The following is a 19,635-nucleotide window of genomic DNA, read 5'->3' as shown; positions in this document are numbered from 1 at the left end:
CAATCTCTTCTTATAAATTCTTTATTGATGAATACCAAGACCTTTGACCAACACTAAAGCCCTTCCAAGACCAAGATCAACTTCTCAATAATGTGCTTGCTTTATTGCTTTCCAAACCTAGCAGAATCTCTTTCGGCAACACTTCTTCGACCTCTAGCCACAAATTTTCGGCCCTAACTATAGATCTGCAACTTCGGCCCCTCAACAATAGCTGCTACTTTGTAATGTTCCAAACTTAAACAAACAGTGATATACAAAAGCCAATTTGATTTTTGCACAAAAAAATTAAACTATCAGCAAATATTCAATACACAACAGAAATGGGAACCAATTGAGCCATTTTATTTATTAATGGAGCAATGTACAATAGTGTGGAAAGAGCACCTGGGCTTGCCTCAAGGGCAAGCTAGACAGAACCCAGGTGTCGACAGTAATCCCAAATGCTAGAAAGCAACTGCTCCTCTAAAGCTCTGCGTTGTCTCCTAGTTACGACAACTGCTGGCTGGAAAGGAGCTGCAAGAAACCTCGCCTCTGGTGCTCGGAAAATGATGAAACTTCAGCCACAAACTCCTTGGCCAAAACCTAGAAAAACCCAGAAAGGGTTTGGCCTGGAACCAACCACCCAAATTCGACCTCCTCTATGGCCTACGCCCTCCAAGCAGCTCCAACAAAACGACCTGCAAGAAATGGCCACAAAGTCTTCCTCCCAGCTCTGGAAAGGAAGCAAACTTCACCCCGAATGGCTCCTCCAACCTCCACGACAAAGCTTAGCCTCAAGGGCTGATACTCTACCCACCAAATGAGCTCCCCAAACACTGCCTCTGCACTGGCCCAGGTAGTGCGAAAGTCACATTGCCAAGCTTGAAGCTCAATCAGCTCCCAAACTCCCCCAAAGGCTGACAATCCTCCTTAGCCTCTCCTTCGAAAAATCTCACAACAAAACTCTACTGCTCAGCTCCACAAACAACTTGGCCTCCTCTCTCACTGCATCCTCCAGAAATACGCACCACCTGGAAGGAAATGCTATTGCTGGAAATCACAATGTGAATCTCCTCCTGAAGAAATGAAGGAAACCTTCCTAGGGTGGCACTCGAAGTCCCTCGAAGAAAGGATGAGCTCTTCGCCTGAAGAACTCGTGCTAAACAACCAGTGACTCGGCTAAGCAGCTCGAGCAACCAAGAGAAATCGATATACACATGAATGAATGAGAAGCGGAGAGCTGCCCTCCTTATATAGTTTTCGTGGGTGAATTTTCCCTCCATTTCGTCCTCCATCATGGGCCCCACTTAACCAACACCATGCAAAAGTTATCTCCCCTCTCTGCATATCGAACTAGGGAGTGCGTAATTCCCTATTGAGGGTCGCCCCCATGTGTAGCTTAACTTTAAAATGAAACATCTTCTCCTAGTCTAATCTCCTAATAGCATTGAATGGGGTCCACTAACTCCAAAATTGGCCCCATAATACAAGATTAAATCTTGTTCCAAAATTATTTAGGAAGGGACATTACATACTTCACACGTGTGGACTAGAACTGCTTCTTCTTTGCCTCTAACTGCCTCGCTTGACCTAATTTGTCTTCTGGATCTAGAAGGGGACTTTGTTGGCCCTTCCTTCAGCCCTTTCTCATCAAATCGAATCCTCACAACAAAACCCTAGCCAAGCAGCAAAAACCCTAGCGAAAAGCTGCAAAATTTCAGCCCTCTTCTTTGCACGTGTGGAGAGAAAGAGAGAGAGAGGAACCCAAACACTTCTCCTTCTTCTGCCTTCATCGTTGCCCTTTTCGGCTTCTTCCTTCACATGAGAGAGAGAGAGAGAGGAATGAATGTGTCCAAATGAGGTCGAACTTTCTCCTATATATAGGTCTTCAAGGGGTACGAATTCCAGCTTCTAGGTCAACTTGATAGGCTGGCAAGACGACTTGGTCTCGGAAGACTCAGTAAAATACAAAAATAATTCTTTTTACAATTTACAAGATGCCCGATGGGGTCTTCATATTATGACAATGTCCCTATTTGACTTCTTGACCTAGGACAACCCTAGAAGCACTTTCAATTAGTGCTTGACCTATAAAACAAATTTCTTGGCCAAGAAACCCAAGCTTAATAATAATAATCATTTTGCTTTCTTTTACAAAATACAAGAATAAAAAATACATTTCATATTTATGAAGACCGAACCTAGTTACACTTTCTTCAACACCTCCAACATATTCTGCTGCTGATTGTTGGATGGAACTAGGAATTCTGTCCTCAGAATTGCTAAGAAAATTTTGCAAAATTAATCCTAGCCTCCTCTCACCAAACCCGCAAAACCCCAGAAAGGGTTTGGGTTGAATCCATCGACCCCTGATGACCCCCAATAAGTGCAAACTACCCAATTTGATCAGAAAACGCCCCACAACCTTGATATTACTGAATTATGCCCCAAACCTACCATGGGAAATTTCTCCCAGCTCCGGCTGATTCTCCACTAAGAAATACCTCCTATCTCCAGCCCTTATCTCTCTGCAAATTCTTCTCCCTTCTTCCCTAGTGTAGGCTAAGCCAGAAACCCGTGCGCAATGTTTAGAGTGAGGGAAATGGCTCCTCAAAATCCCTTCCTCACAGCCCAACAAATTCGCTACAAAATCTCCGACAATGTGTGGGAAAATCTCTTGCAAATCCTACAGAACTCTAGCAATCTATAGCTGATCTCAATTGGGGTGCCTTGAACAACTTCTGTGCCCAAGGAAAATATGCATCAACTGGAAATGATTTGCAATGTAGCTCCTTTAGAAGTCTTGAGATAAACTTCTCTCTACTCTCTTAGGGTGACACTCGGAGTTCATCGATGGTAGAGGTGGACTTCCTACTTGGGAATCCCTCATGCTAAACAATACCGGTTGACTTGGCTAAACACCTAAAGAAAACTTGTGTTCAGAAATTAAATTGTCAAAAGATGCAAATGAAGGCCTCTTCTCCTTATTTATAATTGTTGGCCTCCTTTTCTCCTTTGGTGCCCCCCACTCTTTCTCTCTCCTAATTTGCACCCCTCCTCTTTTCTCTCTCCTCCAAGAGTGTGAGTTCCCTTCTTGGGACAAATTCCTCTCTCTTGTGGGCCCCACGTTCCACTTGAACTACAATTTCCCTTTTTCCTCCTAAGTCCCAATGCTAGAATTGTCGCCTCTTCGAAAAATAGTCTCTAATGCGTAAAATCGAAATTGGGGATATTACAAGAAAAGGGTATTTTCGTGGGATACAGTGAGACAACTTAGGCATCAGTGCGTATCTAACAGGACTCAAGAAGACAATTTTCATGCGAGATGTGAGGTTTGAGGAGTCAAGGGCTCCAAGGGAGTCCTCAGAGCCATAACAGGTTGGAGTACCGAGATGGAGGAGCTACTTGCTCCCAAGGAGGAGCATAACCCAAGATCACAGATTGAGTCTCAACTAGGTGGCAAGAGGCCCTCACAACAAGATCCACCGCAGGATGATGAAGAGAAGAGACCAGGATGAGAGCAGACAACTACTCAGTTAGAGACTCCTAGCATAGGGAGGAAGAAAGCTAAGTGGGCCGAGAAGTTGATTCAGGAGGCCCAAGAGCAAGTTGAAGCTCCTAGCTCTATTTTTCAGGCAGAGAAAGCAACCACAAAAGTACACAAGTTATATGGCACTAATGACAAAGGTGGTGGACATTGAGCCTTCTAGTTATAAGTAGGTAGCTTATTAGTAGGTTTGGCAGGATGTCATGGTGGAGGAATATTTCTCCATCATGAAGAACGATGTCTGGGATATTGTGTCATGACCTGAGGGAAAATCAGTAGTTGGCTTACACTGGGTGTAGAAGGTGAAGTATGGAGCAGATTAGGGTGTGGAGAAGGACAAGGCCAGGTTTGTGGCCAAAGGATTCTCATAGATTAAGGGCATAGACTATGATGAGACCTTTGCCCCAATAGCATGGTATTCATCCATCAGGACTATTTTGGCACTTGCAGCGTAGATGGGGTGGAAGATCCACCAGATGGACGTGAAGACAACATTCCTCAATGGAGTGGTTGAGAAGGAAATTTATATGGAGCAACCATAGGGGTTTTGAGCAGTTCAACAGAGACGTGTGTAGGCTAAAGAGAGCTCTTTATGGGCTTAAGCAGGCTTTGAGAGCATGGTACACTCATATTGACAACTACCTTTGAGGGTTGGGCTTCACTAAGAGTGAGGTGGATGCCAACCTGTAGTACGTCTTGGTTGGAGGGCTTTTGCTCATTCTAGTGCTCTATGTTGACGACCTTATATTCACTGGAGCAGACAACTTGATCCAGGATTGCATGGAGGACCTTGCAAGGGAGTTTGAGATGAAGGATATGGGGCTTATGCACTATTTCCTTGGACTAGAGGTTTGGCAAGTTGATGGTGAGATCTTCGTGGGACAGGGGAAGTACACTACAGAGGTTCTTCGAAGATTTCATATGTAGGATTGTAGGCCCATGGTCACGCCTCTAGTTACAAACTAGAGGAAGGGGGATGCCAGTAGAGCAGAGCGAGTGGATGCTATAGTATACATGCAACTCATTGGGTGGTGATGTACTTGGTCAACACATGACCTTATATTTGGTTTGCAGTCAACCAACTGAGTCAGTTCATGATGGAACTGACCAGAGTTCACTGGGTTTCTGCAAAACACGTTTTGAGTTATCTCAGAGGCACAACGGATTATGGGTTGTGGTACAGACAGGTTGATGGAGTGAGGTTTGAGGGCTTCACAGATGCAGATTGGGCAGGGTGCTCCACAGATCGAAAGAGTACTTCAGGTGGCGTCTTCAACATTGGGTCAGCAATTGTTTCCTGGTATAGCAAGAAGTAGAGATCAGTTACACTCAGTTCAGCAGAGTTTGAGTACATGGCTGCTAGTCTGGTAGCATGTGAGGCTATTTGGATGAGGAAGTTGCTTGTGGGACTTTTCAGATAGAGGATGGAGCCTATTGTGATACGTTGTGATAATCAGAGTTGCATCAAGCTCTCTTAAAACCCAGTGTTTAATGATCGCTCAAAGCATATTGAGGTTAGGTATCACCATCTCAGAGATTGTGTGCAGAAAGGGATAGTGAAGCTACCGTACATTCCATCAGAGGAGCAGACAACAGATATTTTGACCAAGGCATTGGCAAGAAGCACTTTTGTTCAGTTTAGAGATAAGTTGGGAGTTGTGCAAAATCCCTTCTTCGCTAAGAGGGAGTGTTGAAAATAGTAGGGAGAAAGGTCTTCTTGACTTGTGCCTTATTCAAGAAAGACCTTGCTCAGTCTTCCTTTAGCACGCACAAGTTCCTAGGAAATAGGACAAGTTCATGGTGATAGTTTGACTCATGTGCAGAGTTGGAGAGGCAGTTGAGTCAATCCCCAAGTGCGAGTTATAGTTGGAGAGGGATGAGTTAGAGAGCTTCAAGTTCTATTTGAGGCAGGATGAGTTGAAGAGTCAGTTTGACTCAGTTAACAAGTCGAACTCAACTCATATTCCAAATTTATACTTGCCAGATTTAGCATGATTGAAAAGGTTAAAAGGAGGACAAAGGCACATCATTGTACATTATTGTTGAGCATGAGTTTTGTGTGAGAGTTTGTTGTGAGAAGAGCGTATCTAGGAGCAGCAGCCTATACGCAGATTTGAGACAGTGAATTTCCTTGCAGAAGTGCACTAATATTTAGGAGTTAATTCCTAAATAATAGGGGCTGTTCAGTGCTAGCAAATGGGAGCCAAACAGCGCAAGGAAATAGGGAGCTGGGTTGGGTTTCTTGCAGGGAGGTTTCAAGCTTAGTTCAAGCAGTGAGATAAGTGTGTTCCCTGTTGAAACAGTTTTCCTTGTAACGAGATCAATTGCTCTATTTTCTGTCAAAAAAATTATACAGCTAGCAGAGGTTTTTCCCAGTTGGGTTCCCTAGAAAATATTGTGTTGTTGGATATCATGTTACTGTGTTTTAATTCTGTTTCTATTCTGCTGCCAATTTATCGTAGAGAAATCCTGTCTTGATGTAATGAATTAGTTTCAGATTTGTTCATTCAAGCAGTTGCAGGATATCAAGAAATTTCTACAGACACTGCCATACGACCACTTGTCACATATCACTGTCATAAGAACTCTTGCCATAAATCACTGTCATAAGGACACTTGTCATATATCACTGTCATAAGATCTCTTGCCATAAATCACTGTCATAAGGACACTTGTCATACATCACTGTCAAAAGAACTCTTGCCATAAATCACTGTCATAAGGACACTTGTCATACTGTCATAACATCACTATCACAAACACACTTATATTACCGTCAAAGTTGTTGAAAAATGGCAGCTTCGGTCAGTATTTTTCATGACAAAATTAATTTTTGAAGGCTTGATTTAATGCTGGTTGAGGTCAGCTCCAGTACCCAGTGGCACCACTTGATGGGCCCCAAACCCCAGGACAGATAACATATAAATAAAGATCACTTGGAGGTCATTTTGGCCAAGCAACTCGCACTCCAAAAAGAAAATTTCAGATATGCAGTAGCCTCAGCATCTCCCACACATGTGATGGAGCAGAAAGGAAGAAATTTGACTGCATTGACCTCAGATCTCTGACCTCCGACTGTTGACAAATCACAGAAGTGCGTTGACTGAATTCTGGGTGCTGTTTGACTACGTTGACCACGTTTTGACTGCGGGTTTGACCAGCAAATTGAAGGCTGCTCTGATCGAATTTATTCAGAGGGTTGACTGTTGACTGTTACAGATTGGTCCTGTTGGCTTTAATTGCAGATTCGGCCCTGTTGACTTTGATCAGAATTTCAAGGAGTTTGACCAGGCTTTGATTATAGTTGACCAAGCTTATTTCTGAAGTTTGACTAGAATATCTCATCTGTACATTTATTGTTCTTGGACTGGTTTTATTGGTTAGTAAAAGGCTTGACCTTTGACTGGTTTATTGTGGGACATTGGCTATTTGGTTACTCTCTCTATTGAAGGAAAGATTGCTGGGTTTTGCCCCTAGGAGAGGGGTTTTCCCAGGGTAAAAGTATTGCTGTTCATTATCTTTATGTTCTACTGCTTATCTACTATTTATGGTTGTAATTTTTCAAGTGTAACTGCTTAATGATTACTATGCTCTAAATGTCAAAGTGAATGCTCTATTAAAGTGGATTATCATTAGAAGTAGTTACAATTGTTGAAATTTTTTTACTAGGCCTAATTGACCTAGCAAAAACAACAAAAGTATCACTGTCACAAACACACTTATATGCCGGCCAAAGTATCACTCTTTGCTCCTTCAGAGAGTCAATCCTAAGGGTTTACAGGACTGCTCACACATAGTGACAAATCTGCCATTTGTCCACTGTTCTAGGGCTCATCAAACTAGCCACTAACTACCCTCCGAGTCACTGGTCTTAGGCTGATTCAACTGCTCTTCAGTATACTAAACATCGTTCTACATCCCTAGCAACACAACAGCATATAGAGACTGATCTACCTTTACAAAACGTCACCTACAGCCCTGAAAAAGTCACGGTTCTGAGGATCTCTTGACTGAACGTCGGCCTTGGTCAAGTGCTCTTCAGCTAGCGTTTCCTCAGTCATATCAGACCTGTGTTAATCCTTCTTCGAGCCCCTGAACATGCTGCGCTAGACCCTTCTGGCATGCGGCCTTACTCAAACTCTTCAATAGCCCTCACGGCACACCAAAATAGTCCTTTTCTTGGTGTTTCAGCCCTCCAATAAGGTACAGCACCTCTGTGGTTAGATCACAGAAAATTAACACCAAAAAATGTGCCCAGACATCAGCTCTCTCATGCGGCCAGCATCTGCCTAAACTTGGCCCAATCAAACACAGAAAAGATGTCAAACAAGTCGTCCTTTCTTCACTTGAATGTGCTCTTATAAGTCTGCGGCCAGATCAGAACTCTTTCTTTAATGATGTGATGTTGATCAAATGACAAGCCTCTCTTAATTATATTATCTTGGAGTGCAATGACTAGCCCTATATAGGGCACTCCTCAAGCCAAGCCAACTTGAACTTTTCACCATATAGTCCACTACATATTAATAAAGATTCTTTTAAATATATTTACCAAATTGCTTGCTCAAATAATTTTTTCACATCAAATAATAATGAGAGGAGTGCCAAGCCGATGTGAACACATCAATAGTAATATTTCTTTTGTCCATTTTTGAATTCTCTTTTGGGGCAAAATGGTTTCTCTTTGGGGTAGCTGGGCTTTTCCTTGGGGTAATTGGATCTCTCTTGGGGAAATTCATCCCAAATCTGCCCCAAATTTCAACAGTAGATTCTAGCCACCTGTGTTTACAGATATTAGTGCCACCTGTGGTTACAGCTTTTGATGCTATGCCTGTGCAAAAAAGACATTTTAAGTTGCTTCCTTCAGGTCCTCTGATATGTCCTGTATTTTCTCTACCGTCAGATAAATTTCAGTTTTCACATAGATGTATTTGTTGTTTTTGTAACGTTTTCATAGACTTCTAGATATGCGTTGAGCACTCCCTTGATACATCATAAACTGAAGTTTTCAGTCCTTTTGATCAATTTTGGTCATGTACGACAACAATATAAATTTTTCATTCTATTAAGACAGGATAAAAGATATGTGATATTTATCTAGAAGGATTATTAGTTTTCTGATTTGAATTTATTGTTGTTCCTACCCTATTTCAAACTCTCATGGTAGAACTAGATCAGAATGCATTATTCACTTTGCTTATAAGGCTTGGAAACATTGTTAAAAAATAAATTCTTCAGATTTCTGAAATTGGAATATTTCACTGTTTTATTAGTAAATATATATTTGTCATCTATTTTTTTGTCCAGGTCTATGGCAGTGGATAACCTTGATGTAGGAGATCCCTTCATTGAAGAGCGCAAAGAGCTAAAGCAGATCCCTTTGCCTCCACCACCTGAAAGTGTGCTTCAGGGAAGCACATTGGTAAGGCTTGATTTTTGATGTTTTATTTTGGAATTGGAGCTTTTAGTGAAGATGAGCTATTTAACTTACTATCTTGATATGCTATTCTTTGCCTAAGTGATCAATTAGAATTGATGGATTACGTATATTTTAGTTGCTTATCTTATCATTTTTATTGGTTGATATAAATGCATTTACTTATTAATCATTTTTTTACTATTTTTTCTTGTGGCATTTGATTAGTCATCCACAAAGCCAGAAGATTTTATCTTTAGACCTATACATCGGCAAGTTCCATCTTTCAGTTTACCAAGTTCTCTTCCCAACTTACCTATGGTTGCAGAAATTAGCTGGAATAGTAAGTCCTTGTTACATTGCTAAGCTAGATGTTTTAGTTTTATATTACTTTGCTATCTTTCTTAAGTATTTTCTTGTTGGTTTGGTTCAATGGGATGAATGTAAAATTTGATATAGTTGTTTTGTAGCTTGAGCCACTAAACCCATTGGCCCCATTCTTGTCTTAGGGCTAATTTGAGTATAAAGTTCTATTTTATTGCTTCAATGTTTAAGCAGTAACATCTATTGATGAGAGTAATGGTCATATATTACAGGCTAAGCAAAAACATTAGAATGCTCATTAGAGGGGAAAAGTTTGGAAAAGTGAGGGCAAGCAAATTAATTGATGGTTGGTGTGTAGTCAATCACATACAAAAGCATTGGTTGTTCTGTGACTAACAACATTGGTTACACTAATCCTTTTATATAGTTGCACTTTTGCTTATATCTTTATGCATTGTGTTACAATTTGTAATTTTCATTTGTAATATCAAATGAAGTGTATTAATAAATGGAGAAACTTTGCATGCACTTAGATCATTAGGATTAGAATGAAACAAGATGGAAATGAAGCTAATCTACTTGCATGCAAATGAAAAGGGAAGAAATGCAAAGTCACAACAAGCACACATGATTTCCTTCCCTCAAAAGAGAGAAGGATGTGATGCCAAGGGGTAATCCCCAAGCTCCCAAGGAAGAATGATTAGTTTTATTATTAGTGATGAGAGCCCACTTATAGAAACGAGGGCTTAGCTTGGGAAGAGCTTACAATATTCTTGAGGATCAAGGATACTCTTTCCCAAGAGGTTACGAATGAATGATTTTAGATTCTACTTGAGAAATTGTTTACAAAGGAAACTTCCTTGAAGAAGACTTGAAGGCCTTTAAAGAGGAAAGAGATATGAATGGTTACAACTTCCCACATGTGAGGATCTAGAAGAAAAGGTGATGAATAGTGAGGAGAGAATATTAATCTTGAAGGTTCAAAGATGAAAGGACTCCAAGGCATGCACTTTGATTTTCCTTCCCAAACTTGAATTGCCTCTAAGACTCTTTCCAATTGAAATCACTTCCAATCCCTATGCACAATCAATAGGACAAGTTAGCATGCAAGAGAGATAAGGAGCTGAAATATACGAGGAAATCGAATGCATGAGAGGAAAAAAGTTTGTGAATCAAATACAACTTCAACTACACCTATATTACAACAATCTCCTCACTAAGATCAACTCACAAGAGTTGATTTAATGAGATAAAGATGGGCCTAAGCCCAGTGATCTAGCCTTATACGCTTGATATAAAATGAAGCACAATTAAAAGTAACCAATAAACCTGAATTTCGAATTTTATGGAAGGAAGAATATGAGGCCTATAGAAACCCCCTTATCAATTGTCAAATAATGTCCTTGGAAAGTCCTAGCTTGAGTGACTTGTGAGCTCTTTGAGGTCTTTGTAGATAGATGGTCCAACTGAAGACATCCCCAATCTCTAAAGGGACTTGGTAACCTAAAACAATAAAACACTTGCAAAACCAGTTGTTAGTGAAAAAGGAGACTTGTCATATAGAAGCAAAGTTGAATTTGTTGTGCAATCAAGAACAAAAAATTGCAACCAATGCTCAAGATATAGCAAGCTCAAGGGAGATTGCAAATAATTGCAATCTTTCTTCCCTAGACAATAATGCCCTTAGGAAATACACAAAATCAACTAGTTATGCAATACACCTCAATGAAACATAATCATAGCATGAAGAACAAAATCAAATACATTTTACCTCATCCACAAAGCATAGCATCACCAGACCAACAATTATCCCCCAAAGTCTTTGCTTTTATTGCAATACATATTCGAGTATAGTAACAAGCATCTAGCTTCGAATCATGAGCAAATGGGAGCTCAAATGGTTGATTTATACAAAAAATGGAGAGAATCCCAATGAAGGAGTCTAATGACAAGTGGTGCAAGAGTGACAATCTCAATGCCAAGTCGAATTGCATGTGTGAGAGCCAAGGCAAGTGTGAAGTTCGATCTCTGGTAGGTGGGGTAGTGTATTCCTCTTTTCCATGTGCGTTTTTTGTGAGCTGCCATGTGTGAAGAATGAGTGGGTGAGAGGAGGCAAACCTCCACACAAATCTCAACAAAATATCTGTGATGGAACCTCTCCAAATTGTGTGCCAATCTGCCATGCATAGAGATGCCAAGTATGATATGTGTGTAGCTGAACTAGCTGCTGCATGGAGCTGAAGTAGGTAGCTGTGTACAAGTGTGAGGAGTAGTGGAGTGTAGTGAAGACAATATTCCACAAAACCCTCAATCAAATATTCCCAATCATGCATTGATCTCCAAGAGATTTCTAGCTGCCAAGTAGGAAAATCGATCCCTCAATCATAGGAGTAACTCGTCCCCTATTTAGTGCAATAACTCATTTGGTTATGTGTGTGTCAAATCACCTTCCAACTTGTCCTTTGACTCACCGTTGACTTGACTTGATTTTCCATGTCATTTCCACTCCATTTCTCATGTGGAAATATTCATTCTTTCTCCACGTATTTAATTTTCTGGCAATTTATTTTTAATTTTCCCACTAAACTTAGGAAAAGTGGGTTTTGAGGGGCTAGAAGTGATTTTTTGGACCCCAAAATGTGTTGTAGAAGAATGTTAAGGTCGAGATGATGAATTTTGAGTACTCACTTTATTACATTTTACATAAAAAACAATTAAAAAATCCTATCTGGACATAGTCAATTTCCGCAAAATTTCAGAGATGATCTAGCATGGTAATATACATTGACCATAGACACTAAGATGGACTAGGGGCCGAATCTTGAAACCATCACCCCCACTTTAGGGGTATGCGTGAGTGAAAAAACTCAGTTAATTATTCACTGCTAAAAAGCAGGAATAATTAGCTAAGTGACAAAAACATTCTAGGGTGTACTCACTTGTTGATCAAGTCCCAAGTCTTCGAGACCTGTTACATAGCTTTATTCATCATGCTAGTGCCATTTTTTACAATTCCCCACAGTGTTGTGGAATTTGAGGATAGAAGAAGAAAGAGGAGAGAGAAAGACGCTAAAATGCCCTGTTGACTACTAAACTTCCGAATTTTTTATTATGTACATTATGAATCATGGGTTGTGGAGTCTTTCTATTTGCTAAGTGCAACTTAGCAACCAACAAATCTCAACACTGCTTTGTATTGTATATTTCTAAAATACCCCATATACAAAATTTAATGGTCTATTTAGTGTTCATATGTTAAATAAATATAAATATTAGTATGATAATACAAATAAAAGGTGTCCATTCAAAAGACATATATCAACAGTATCCATTCAAAATATCATCAAATGAAATAAAGTACAGAAGCGAATAAATGGAAATTTATTCTAAGAGTATAAATGATAATTTATTCATGAAATAAAACTAATTAAACAAAAATGACAAGGGACAAGGTTAGAAATATGATCCAAAAAGATGCCCCATAGCATCAGATGTCCTTAATGAAGTTCATGCTGAGAACCTACTTACTTTTGGCAGATCCATGGGCTGTTTTTCTGATGTGCCCTGTCCAATTTTGAATATTTGAGAACATTGATCAATCCCAACACTGTGTTGTACATGGCCATTAGATTTACCAAATCCTTTGCGCTTTTTTCTTTTCTTCTTAGATGTTGATGTTGAGGTGATCAAGGTAGACCTTTATGTCTGATTTTGAAGATGCTCTGATTGGAAAATTCGAAGTATCCAATACTTCTTTGACTTGCCTTTGTCCATTCTGCTTATGCTTTGACATGGGTGATGGATCAATCTCATAAGTATAAACCTGATTCTCCTCAGTTTCCTTGCTATCCAAGTCTCCATCAATTAGCCATTTTTGAATGGAGTAAATGACCTCCTCATAATGAGATGAAGATTGCTTCAGTGGATCGGGAGGTTTATGATTTGTTTCTTTGTTCTTTTCCTATTTGTCATTTAACCTAAGTTGGAATTTTTGTACCTGTAATCTTTTCATTTCCTCCAGCCTATTCTGAAAAGTGATCTGATTAGCCTTCATAACACTTATTTCCTTGGCATGATTTGTTTCCATGGTGTTGATTAATTGCACTTGTTTTTCTTCCATGGCGACTAACCTATTTTGAAGAGTGGCCATTTGATTAAAATGATTGACTTCCATGGCCTTTATTGCTTGTGCATGATTTATCTCCATGGTCTTAATGAGTTGAACTTGGTAGAGTTGCATATCCTTAACCATTTTAGTCAACCCCTTGATGAGATCCTTATTATTCTCATTTGCTTTCGCTTTGATTTTTTTTCATCTCCATATTTTTCTTCAAAGGAGTCAATAATTGATTCTAGAGAATCAAAACTATTAGCAGGTAATTCTATGAACCAATCCATTGCTTTTCCATCTAATGAAAAGATGAAAAGTCTCATTTTAACATCCTCATGGTTAATATCATGGCACCATTTTCTCACACAAAGGTGGAAATTCCTAAGGTGAGTTTTAGTACTGATGGCATTGTTACTTAGAAAATTCGGCAACTCTTCAATAGTCTCAATGGCTTCATCCAGAATGAAATTTGGATAGCTTGAAATGTTAGTAAAATCACAAGGGGCGAACAAATCATTCATGATGTCATGCCCACTTGACCTTGAAAGAGAAAATGGATACCAGAGAGAGGCTCCTGTCCAAGATTAGCAAGAAATCTACGAGAAGCAAGCTTCAAGCAAGAATCCTTGCAAAAAATGAAATAAGTGGAGTCGCCACTTGAACAAAAATCTAACTCTAAAAATCCAAAATGAAAAAAATTGAAAGGTAGTCGTATTTCTCAGGTACAAGAAGACTTGTCTTCGACAATGATGCCAAAAAATGTTGACCCTGCCGAATACACCTACCTACAAGTTAGTGAGAAAAGCCTTCAACCCCACAAGGTGTGGTTGGTGGCAAGGAGCTCAAAGAAGGGGTTGTCACACTAATCCCAACTCTCTCTGTTTGAGTTATCTCCTAGGTTAGCTAAGGGGGGCGGTCCCTAATGAAAAATTAAGTTAAAAGATGTGAGTTTCTAGGAGAGTGTTATAGTGAAAATGGATTAGTTTTAAGGATTTATGAGAAAATATGAAGTGAGCAATTTGAAATAATAATGTCAATCAGTAATATAAAAAAAACCATAAAACTAGTGCCTTATCAGGAATTTGCTCAACAATTTAAATATATATTTTCTCAAAGTAAAATGCAATGCTCTCAAAAGAGAAAACAAAGTAACCCTGAAATGTAAATAAGAATTGTTAGCACAAGATATGTAAGATACAAAATGCTTTTGAGATAATCAACTTTATAAATCAAAACATGTGAAACATATATTGCCAAAACCAAAAAATTAGTAATTAACTTGGAAATGTAAAAGAAAAGAAGTGCTAAACCAAAACATCAATATTCAACTAGACTTTAAGCATGAAAATAAAGCACTTGTTTGAAATGATTACAATACTTGCTTTTGGAATAGACTTTGCATATGAAAACTCAAACCATCAAGAGACAAGTAAAGTAAATGTAATGGAAAGTGTTATTGGTTAATTTTATTAATTATCTCTGTAACAAGATTACAATTTAACTCTTCAATTTTCAGACCTTACCTTCGCCCAAAGATATGGATCTCACAAGGAAGAGTCAATAGAAGAGTAAAGGATCCCTAAGATGTCTATTTCAACCAACTTATGTTGGAGGTAATTTTAATGAGGCTTGGGGCCTTCCTACGCTAAAATGCCTGAATGAAATGCAAATTGTGTTAATTCTCCAAATTAAAATAATGATACATGCGAATGCTTCAAAGAGATTGATTTGTAATGCTTGAAAATGAAATAGTGTTCAACATAAGTTGTAGTTATAACTTCAATTGGATGAATAAAATTAGCTTAAAAGTGTTGCATGTGTTTCATCAATGAATTAAAATGATACAAGTAATTTGCTTGAAAGTAAAATTTGTTTCAAATAGACAATGACAATAAATTGCTCCAATATTCAAGATAACAATGTAGCATAAAATTGAAGCATGTATTCAAGTGCTCATGAAACAATTTACAAAGGTAAATGAAAGCGAATAAAAGTTTGTTAAGAATATAAAATGCTTGCATGTAAATGATGAATTGCCCAAAGTAAAGTGTAAGCTTATAGCTTCAAGCAACAATGAGATAGAAAATGCAAAGCTCAAATGAAATTGTGACAAACTTTAACTTAATGAAATGTTATGGTGAGGTTGTGTTAATTCCCAATTAAAGCATGCATGTAAGTGAATGAAGTATGAAAGCTTAAACCATGCAAATATCAATCCACCTAAGAGAAGCCTCCCTCTAAATGGGGAGATAGGATACCATGGGAGAAATCCCAGGCTCCCACAAGCGTATTAGATCTTTCATTAATATTACGATGAGAAGAGGGTCCTTCAAAGTCCTCAACTAAACTTCAAGGAGAGTCCTCACAATAATTGCTTGAAACTTGGACAGTAGACCTCCTTTATTGAGAAAGTAGTGACAAGATCTCACAAAACATATGCGAGGGAAACAAGGTGTGAGTTTCCTCCAAATACCCACGACTTAGAGAGGAAAATGGGTAGCCCTTTAGTGAACTCGACTTGGCCAAAATAAGCCTCAAAAGGGCTCATGACATCCTTAGAAATCGAACTCCCAACATTTGCTAAAGGTCCTGCAAACACTTGTTAGGTGTTGCGGGAGGTTGCTCTTCAAAATCTGCCACACAAGAGTTAGCAAATAATCCAAACAATGACTGCAAAATAAGTTAAGTATTAGTGAAAAAATCAACAGGATAAATTGTATATGTACAATTATAATTTACAAAAGGCTAACCTAAAGAGTGAGAGTAAACTCGTCTTTGCTTAGCCATCTTCATGCTCTTAGATAGCAAATGAAAGAAATGAAGTACAATGTGTTTTTAAAAGAGATTTAAATTTAGAAGTGCTCAGCTTGTGTACAAGCTATGCGCCAAAACACCTGCAAAACCACTTTCTAAGATAAGACTATGAAGGCTCAAAGAACAAATGAGAGCTCCTTTAAGAATGTTTTAAGAGTGGGTTGGTCTCTCCAAGTTTTTCCCCTCACGCTTGATTCTGTGATCCCGACAAGATGTTCCCTCTACAGAACTTCAATCAAGAATTAGTTCCAAATAGATTAGCAATAAAAAATGATAAGAAACTCTAAGATTTATTTAAAACCAACTAGAGCATTCTATACCTAGAGCATACTTTTAAATCAAATGTCAATGCAAGATAACTCTACATTAACAAATCTACAAGAGCACATGGAAACAAATTAGATCAAAACATAAGTAAAAAGAATTATACCAATGATCAACAATTGATCACACTCCCAAAGGAGGAACACCTCATGAATGAAATCCCAAAGTCTTTATTGATATTTTTGAAAGTGTACAAGGCACCAACGCTTCCGTAAGCACAATAGCTAGTAACAATATCATACAAATGAGAGCCCATGGATCTATTATGTAGAGAGTTAGGAGCAAATCCCAATGAAGAATGACAATGACAAATGGAATTGGAGCCAATCCCAATGTACAAGTGATCAAACAAGTGGCATGAAGTGACAATCCCAAAGAGAAATTCGAATTTGTTGAATGGAGCTCCAATGCCAAGTGTAAAAATCAAATTCTAGCAAGTGGACATCATTTTTTTCTTCTCTTATGTGCCAAATTCGAATTTTATGATAGAATGACAAGTGTATATGGGTGGTAACCCATGTGGGGACAATTTCCCACATAAATCTCCACAAAATATTCTCCCAAATCCTCCCAAATGTGCATTAACTTCACAAATTTGAATTTTCAAGTAAGCAATTTTCTCCTTTAATGCCAGAAATTCAATTTTATTTGAGCACATGTCATTTCCTTGATTTTAGGAGTCCACATCACCTTGGGACTTCAATTTAACTTCCCCATATTTTTTCATCTCATGTCCACAATATTTAGCATGTGTAGATATTTATTTTTCTCCATTTATATAATTTCTGCTTAATTAATTGATAGATTTCCCACTAAACTTAGGAAAAGGGGGTTTGAGGGTTCAAAACACATTTTAACCCTTCAAAGTGTGTCATAGTAGAAAATTAAGGATGAGAGGTGTAATTTTGATTACTCATACCCCATACAACTTCTCTAGACTACACTTATTACAATTTAAATACAATTTTATTTGCGATTTTTGACCTATGGGAAATCTAAAAATATAAAAAATGACTACCGAGACCTAACCAAATTCCACGAAATTTTTTGTGTGATCTACTATGGTAATATACATCGAATCTAGACACTAAGATGTGTCAGCGACTCAACTTTCAAACCGTCACCCCGGATTTGATGTAAAACGTGAGTGAAAAAGCTCAGAAAATTATTCGCCTTTGAAAAAGAAGGGATAATTAACCACATAAAAAAACACGCCAAGGTGTACTCATTTGCTGATCGAGTCCCAACATCCTAGGCCTGTTACAGAATCAAAACTCATCATTACTAGTATCACTTATTAGTTATTACAATTCCCCGTAGGGTGTGGAATCTGGGTACAAGAAAGATGATGAGAAGATAGAAGTAGATTTAAAAAACTTTGTTGACTGATGATATCTGATGGTACAAGTATTCTCTTGATCATCCTTGGGCATGGATTCTTCATATAATTATCAGGTGCCACTCCAGTGGTCAACATTTGGCTCCATATGGGGATGCATGCTAGATACAAAGTGATAGTGTGCAAGAACGTGGAATCTGCATCCACCGACAAAAAACATATATCAACGGTATCCATTCAAAATATCGTCAAATGAAATAAAGTACAGAAGCGAAGAAATGGGAATTTATTCTAAGAGTATAAATGACAATTTATTCATGAAATAAAACTAATTAAACAAAAATGACAAGGGATTAGGTTAGAAATATGATACAAAAAGATGCCCCATAACATCATATGTCCTTAATGAAGTTCATGCTGAGAACCTGCTTACTTTCAGTCAGATCCATGGGCTGCTTTTCTAATGTGCCTTGTCTAGTTCTGAATATTTGAGGACTTTGATCAATCCCAACACTGTGTTGTACATGGCCATCAGATTTACCAAATCCTTTCCGCTTTTTTCTTTTCTTCTTAATAGATTGTGATGTTGATGTTGAGGTGATCAAAGTAGACCTTTCTGTCCGATTTTGAAGATGCTCTGATGGAAAATTCGAAGTATCCAATACTTCTTTGACTTGCCTTTGTCCATTCTGCTTATGCTTTGACATGGGTGATGGATCAATCTCATAAGTATAAACCTGATTCTTTTCAGTTTCCTTGCTATACAAGTCTCCATCAATTAGCCAGTTTTGAATGGACTAAACGGCCTCCTCATAATGAGATGAAGATTGCTTTAGTGGATCAAGAGGTTTATGATTTGTTTCTTTGTTCTTTTCCCATTTGTCATTTAACCCAAGTTGGAATTTTTGTACCTGTAATCTTTCCATTTCCTCTAGCCTATTTTGAAAAGTGATCTAATTAGCCTTCATAATAGTTATTTCCTTGGCATGATTTGTTTCCATGGTGTTATTAATGGCACTTGTTTTTCTTCCATGGCGACCAACCTATTTTGAAGAGTGGCCATTTGATTAAAATGATTGACTTCCATGGCCTTTATTGCTTATGCATGATTACCTCCATGGTCTTAATGAGTTGAACTTGGTAGAGTTGCATATCCTTAATCATTTGAGTCAACCCCTTGATGAGATCCTTAATATTCTCATTTGCTTTCGCTTTGATCTTTTTTTCATCTCCATATTTTTCTTCAAAGGAGTCAATGATTGATTCTAGAGAATCAAAACTGTTAGCAGGTAATTCTATGAACCAATCCATTGCATTTCCATCTAATGAAAAGATGAAAAGTCTCATTTTAACATCCTCATGGTTAATATCATGGCATCATTTTCTCACACAAAGGTGGAAATTCCTAAGGTGAGTTTCAGTACTGATGGCATTGTTACCTAGAAAACTAGGCAACTCTTCAATAGCCTCAATGGGTTCATCCGGAATGAAATTTGGATAGCTTGAAATGTTAGTGAAATCACGAGGGGCGAACAAATCATTCATGATGTCATGCCCACTTGACCCTGAAAGAGCAAATGGATACCAGAGAGAGGCTCCTATCCAAGATTAGCAAGAAATATATAAGAAGCAAGCTTCAAGCAGAAATCCTTGCAGAAAATGAAATAAGTGGAGTCGCCACTTGAACAGGTATCTAACTCTAAAAATCCAAAATGAAAAAAACTTAAAGTTAGTCGTATTTCTCAGGTACAAGAAGACTTGTCCCCGGCAATGATGCCAAA

At 38.4% G+C, this 19,635-nt stretch overlaps 1 protein-coding gene across 7 annotated transcripts in view; it reads left to right on the top strand.

The window, feature by feature from the left end:
- The window catches only part of LOC149251389 (uncharacterized), a 368,168-nt gene that overhangs the window by 121,635 nt on the left and 226,898 nt on the right, over nt 1-19,635 (top strand). For all 7 annotated transcript variants that reach the window (XR_016266877.1, XM_089459404.1, XM_089459406.1 and 4 more), the window contains 2 exons: nt 8,834-8,948; nt 9,171-9,285. Coding sequence is in view for 6 of the 7 variants with exons in the window: in XM_089459404.1 (XP_089315530.1) it covers nt 8,834-8,948; nt 9,171-9,285 (230 nt within the window). In the remaining variant the exon portion in view is untranslated. The remainder of the gene's footprint in view (nt 1-8,833; nt 8,949-9,170; nt 9,286-19,635) is intronic.

The sequence above is a fragment of the Pinus tabuliformis genome, chromosome 7, assembly GCF_031772625.1.
Source record: "Pinus tabuliformis cultivar Carrire ecotype Pingquan chromosome 7, CPIR1, whole genome shotgun sequence".
Classification (NCBI taxonomy): domain Eukaryota; kingdom Viridiplantae; phylum Streptophyta; class Pinopsida; order Pinales; family Pinaceae; genus Pinus; species Pinus tabuliformis.
This window is presented reverse-complemented; position numbering and strand designations above follow the sequence as displayed.